Genomic DNA, 6,000 nt, shown 5'->3' with positions numbered 1-6,000 from the left:
CTCACTCCCTTCTTAAACAGAGGGGTTACATTCGCGATTTTCCAGTCCTCTGGGACTCTCCGTGACTCCAGTGATTCCTGAAAGATCACCACTAACGCCTCCACTATCTCTTCAGCTATCCCCTTCAGAACTCTGGGGTGTAATCCATCTGGTCCAGGTGATTTACCCACCTTCAGACCTTTCAGTTTTCCTAGCACGTTCTCCTTGGTAATGGCCACCTTCTTTATAAGTCTCGCATGTGGGACAAAGGCTTTGCTGAAATCAATATAAACTACATCAACTGCACTACCCACATCTACACACCTGGTCACCTCCTCAAAAAATTTAATCAAATTTGTTAGGCATCACCTCCGTCTGACAAAGCCATGCTGGCTATCCTTCCCTTCTCCAAGTGGAGAAAGATATAAGATAAGATAAGAGAAAGTTATCTCTCTCTCTTCCTGTTTCCTTCTCTCTCTCTTCCCGTTTCCTTCTGTCTCTCTCTTCCCGTTTCTTTCTCTCTCTATTTCTGTTTCCTTCTCTCTGTTTGTTTCGTCCTCTCTCTATCTCCCTCTCTGTTTCGTTCTCTCCCTGTTTTGTTCTCTCTCTCTTTCACTCTCTCTCTCTCTGTTTCGTTCTCTCTATATCTGTTTCGTCCTCTCTCCCTCTCTCGCGCTCTGTTTCGCTCTCTCTCTCTGCCTTTCTGTTTCGATCTCTCTCTCTACCTCTCTCTGTTTCGCTCTCTACCTCTGTTTCATTCTCTCTGCCTCTCTCTGTTTCATTCTCTCTCTACCTCTCTCTGTTTCATTCTCTCTCTCTCTACCTCTCTGTTTCGATCTCTCTGGTTTCATTCTCTCTCTTTCGATCTCTCTGGTTTCATTTTCTCTTTTTCGATCTCTCCCTATTCATCTCCCTCTCTGTTTCGTTCTCTCTATTTATCTCCCTCTCTCTGTTTTGTTCTCTCTCTATTTTCCCCCTCTGTTTTATTCTCTCTGTTTATCTCCCTCTGTTTCATTCTCCCCCTTATATCTTCCTGTTTCTTTCTCTCTATCTCTTTCTGTTTCTTTCACTCTATTCATCCCTTTCTCTGTCCTTTCTCTCTGTTTCTCTATTTATCTTTCTGGTTCCCTCTTTCTTTCCATTTATCTCTTTTTCGTTCTCTCTCTATTCATCTCTCTGTTGCTTACTCTCTCTCTCTCTCTCTTTCTTACTCTCTACCTCTCTCTATTTATCTCTGTCTCTCTCTTTCTCTGAACTTTCTCTCTCACCCTTGCCCAGAGTCCGGCAGGAACATGGCGGCGAAGCCCGGAGGCGCTGCTCCGCGCTGGGCTGGGGCTGACAGGAAAGCGGCTCAACCTCATGCCAAGTCTTTCCTCTGCTTTCAGGAATCGGAGAAGGCGGCGGCGGCCGGGGCGATGGCGGGGCTGGGGCCCGGGACTCCACAGCAGCAGGCGGCCGGAGCCGCTGGGGACGAGTCCTCAGACAGCGACGGGGAGCACGAAGGGCCGCAGAAACTCATCAGGAAAGTGTCCACCTCCGGGCAGATCAGGAGCAAGGTAAGGTTCAGGCTGTGGCGGTGGCGCTGAGGGGCCAGGCCGCAGCTCGGCTGCCCGTTGCTAGGCTCGGTTGCTAGGGAGCGGCCCGATGGAAGCCGGCCGTCCCCATGGCAGCGGGAGTCAGGCCAGAGGCAGGGTCCAGCTGCTGGGCCATTGGCAGCCAGTCAGCTAACTTCCAGGAAAATATACCTTACCCTGACAATCCATCAAAAAGAGGGGAGGTTCTCACCTTGCACATCACCATTTTAAAGAAAGTTGGCAATCTGAAGATGCTCCAAGCACACACTCCAGTTCAGCCAGCAATTCCTGGCTGGTTGGGCAATGGTGGCATCCCCTCTCTTCTTTTGTTTGATATGTGCTGGTATTTGGATGAAGTTGGGTGCCACCAAAGAAAGGTCCAGGTTGCAAGTTCAGTGCCGTTGGAAATTTTGAGAATAAGTTCTGAAATTGGGGGAAATTGCTTTCAGGGTGTTGCCTGTACCACATGTGTGTGTGTTTGCTGTATAAAATACATTGATTGTATTTTAGTTGTGAATGCCAAATATGTCAGAAGTTTTGTACTGCGCAAGTCAGTGTATACTTAAGTCAATCTCCCATTTTTGTCAATCTTCCACCCTGGTCAAAAGTAGCCTACATGTGAAGTGGGGTTAGATGCTGAGAAATAATTTGACCAACACACAGATATAATTCAGTCCCTGTGTTTAATAATTACTGTCCTTATTCTCTATTTCCATTACTGATTCATCTGTCAACATTGATAATGGAATGATGTAAACTTGTCACAATGTGATTGCACCCTCCCAACGGTGGTGGTACTGCAATGCTTCCACTGGGGGTAGTGGGGGCATGAGTGTAGGTTATAATAAGCAAGACAAGGTAATGCAAAGTTCCCTTTATAAATATGGTCATATAATGAAATGGTTTACAGCCAGGGTGCATAGACAAATGATATCTTCATATTAAATCTTATGATTTAGTTTGTGACATTTAGTTAAATGACATTTTTAGGGCTATCATTTTGGCATAGTTTTTCACTTGTTTACAAACATAATGTAAATAGCTTCACAATACATTATTGCATTACTTGCACGTGGCATTCTTGTGATGGAAATGAAGAATAATTCTTCCTTTCCAAATAGGCTTGTCAGTTTCTTTGAGTATTATTCAAACCAGTGACTGCAATGTGGCATGTAAGCATATAAGTGTTGAACCTGCTTTAGCCAGTTACATTTCACAGGCCTTCTTTCTTAGGACTGGCTCAAAACTCTAATTTGTCTAGGATTTTGCTTTCTTTTGAATTATTTCAAAAAAGGACAGAATATTAGCTCAGGAACCAACAGTATTTTATTTTTATTAATAGAAATTCTCTGGTATTGCTGAGAGGGAGTCCTGGTGTGTTCTGAGGTGTGGAGAATAGGATTGGGAATGCACAATAGAGACGTGAGTGGAGTAGTTGTTTATAAAGTGGGGGCTGGAGCACAAATTGAAGTAGGGATGGAGTGGGGGTTAATTTCTTCTTATCCGGATGTAGAATAGCCTGGGACCAGAGGCAGGTGCAAGTTTTCCTGGAGCATTAAGTTTGTCAGACTGAGGCTGTTTCTTGTCAACAAAACTTGCAGTTATATAGTGCCTTTAACATGGGAAAATGTCCCCAGTGCTTCAGAGGCATAACAGATCCAAATCTACACTGAACCAAAGAAGGCGGGATGACCAAGTACACTTGGTCAAAAAGGCAGGCTTTAAAGTCACAAAGCTATATCTGATACAGTTCAGAAAAATGTTCATAGTTGCCTTTGTGAGTTTGTCCATTGTCATAATCACGATGTTTTGGGTTGAAGTGATGTCAGAACTTTACCATTGCCAGTCAGAGAGTGTTTAATCTGAAGGCTGTCTCCAGAATTTGAGTTGACACTTCAGTGTAGCATTAAGAAAGGGCTATATTGATGAAGGGGCTGCCTTTCAAATGTGTCGTTAAATCAAGGCCCTGTCTGTCTGTTCAGTGGAGCATTTGAAAGAGTAGGTACTTTCTCCTTCAATAAATACCACCAAGGGTATTCAACTCATTCTCTCTTTGTGAGATCTTGCCTTGTACGATTGGTTGCTGCATTTGACTACACTTGAAAAGTCATGATCTACCTTTGAAGTAAAATGTCAGTTTGTTCTGTGAAACAGCAAGCCCTGGCATGTTATCTGAATGGCCTGCTCTAGATGTGAATCAAAAACAAAGGCTTGAATGTGGTTCATCATTGCCCAATGTGATGTTTTAATTAGAATCAGAAGTGGGGGCAGTTTTAAGTGACATTCTGAGAGTTATAATCACAGTGACATAAAAGGTTCTTACAGTTGTAGTTTCCAGTCTGGTAAGGCCAGTCATTGCAGCTGATATCTGAATGAAAGCTGAGTGGCAGGCCTTGAGATGGAAACCTGATTGGAGAGACTTCAAATACAAAAAAAGGGAAACTCTTTTTGATTTGCTTCTAAACTATGTTCATTTTTTTTACCTATGTCAGTTTTGGTTTACTTGCATCTTTCCCTAACCTCTCGCCCATTTCCCCTCATGTTCTCTCCCAGCTCACCTGATCCCTGAGATCCACTTGTTGCTCTCTGGACTCTGTTCTCACTAAACTGCTGTCCACCCAGTTTTCCCTCTTGGTCCCCATGTTAGCCAATATTGTTAATGATTCTTTCTCCTCAGCTGTTGCCTATCTCTCCTTTAAATTTGTTGTCATCACGGTCCTCCTCAAAAGAAACCCTTAACTTTTCTTCCAACTACCACCTCAACTCCAAACTCCCTTTCCTAAGTTCTTGAATGTGTTGTCACCTCCCAAATCCATTCCTATCTTTCCCAGAACTCCATGTTTGTTGAATCCCACCAATCTGGTTTCCACCCCGTCACAGCACCAAACCAGCTCTTATCAAAGTTGCAAATGACATCTGATGTGACTGTGACAAAGGTGAACTTTCCCTCCTCATCCTTCTTGACCTGCCTGCAGCCTTTCACATGGTTGACCACATCACCCTCTTCCAGCGCCTCTGCTCTCACCTGGTTCCATTCTAATCTTTCTAATCTGAACCATAGTATCAATTATAATGCTGTTCTCGTCTCGTTTCCATATCATTATGATTTCTGAAGTCCCCCAAGGTTCTATCCCGAGCCCCCTCCTATTTCTCATCTACATGTTGCCCCTTGGCGACATCAATTTCATACAGCATTAGTTATCATATGTACACTGACTACACCCAGCTCTATCTCACTACCACCACCTCTCTTGATTCCTCCACTGTTGCTAAATTATCAGACTGCTTATCCAACATCCAGCACTGGATGAGCAAAAATTTTCTCCAATTAAATATTGGGAAGATTGAAGCCAATGTTTTCGGTTACCACTCTGTTCTGTGGCTATTGATTTCCACCTCTCTCCCTGGTAACCATCTGAGACAGTCGTTCGCAGTCTGTTTGCAGGGTTGGTGCCATATTTGATCCCAGGATCATACATTCAAGACCACATTAAGATTAATACATTAAGATCTGTAACATTGCCTGGCTTTATGAATGAAACTTTCATTCATGCCTTTGTTACTTCTAGACTTGACTATTCCAATGCACTTGTGGCTGGTCTTCTATATTTTACCCTCTGTAAACTTCAGACCATCCAAAACTTTGCTGTCTGCACCTTAACTCGTACCAAATCCTATCCACCTATTTCCTCTATGCTCATTGACCTACCTATATTGGCTCCCAATCAAGCAACGTCTTGATTTTAAAATTCTCATCCTTGTTTAAAAATATCTCCACAGCCTCACTCCTCTCCATCTCTGTAATCTCTTCCAACCCCACTCTCTGAGATATTTGCATGATTCTAATTCTGGCCTCTTATGCATCCCTGTTTATAATTTCTGCACCTTTGATGGCTGTGCATAGGCCTCAAGCTCTGGAATTCCCTCTCACTCCCTTCTTTAAGAGACTCCTTAAAACCTACATTTAATCAAGCTTTTGATCATCTGACCAAATATCTCCTTACGTGGTTTGGTGTCATATTTTGTTATAAAATGCTCTGGCAAAGCACCTTGGGACAAGAAATATGCAAGGTTACTGGGATAAGGCAGGGGAGTGGAACTAGCTAGAATGCTCTTTCGAGAGTTAGTGCAGACTCGATGGGCTGAATGGCTGCCTTCTGCACTGTAAAGATTCAGTGATTTTATTGTGTTAAACGGGCCATAGAAATGTAACTTATTGTTATATTATACCCTCAAGTTACTGAATAAACAAGATGATCACAAGATTTTGAAAGATATTTTGAATGATTTCAGTGGTTTCCAGTGTTGCTAAATTTGACGAATTTATGGTGAGAGGCACAGGATCAGTGCTGGGGGCCACAACAACTTACAAGCTATATTAATGACTTAGACAATAAGACAGAGAAATGTATCTCAGTTTGTTGATGATTCAAAGCTAGATGGGAAT

General features: G+C 43.1%; 1 protein-coding gene across 1 annotated transcript in view; it reads left to right on the top strand.

Annotated features, from left to right (window-relative positions):
• The first annotated feature begins 947 nt into the window (after window positions 1-947).
• Window positions 948-6,000, top strand: part of dgkh (diacylglycerol kinase, eta) — a 675,016-nt gene continuing 669,963 nt past the window's right edge. The window contains 1 exon segment of the mRNA XM_078559610.1: window positions 948-1,535. Coding sequence (XP_078415736.1) covers window positions 1,272-1,535 — 264 coding nt within the window. The 5' untranslated portion in view covers window positions 948-1,271.

Source organism: Cetorhinus maximus, chromosome 16 (assembly GCF_964194155.1).
Source record: "Cetorhinus maximus chromosome 16, sCetMax3.hap1.1, whole genome shotgun sequence".
Taxonomy (NCBI): domain Eukaryota; kingdom Metazoa; phylum Chordata; class Chondrichthyes; order Lamniformes; family Cetorhinidae; genus Cetorhinus; species Cetorhinus maximus.
The sequence above is the reverse complement of the archived record's forward strand: the minus strand, read 5'-3'. Positions and strand labels throughout refer to the sequence as shown.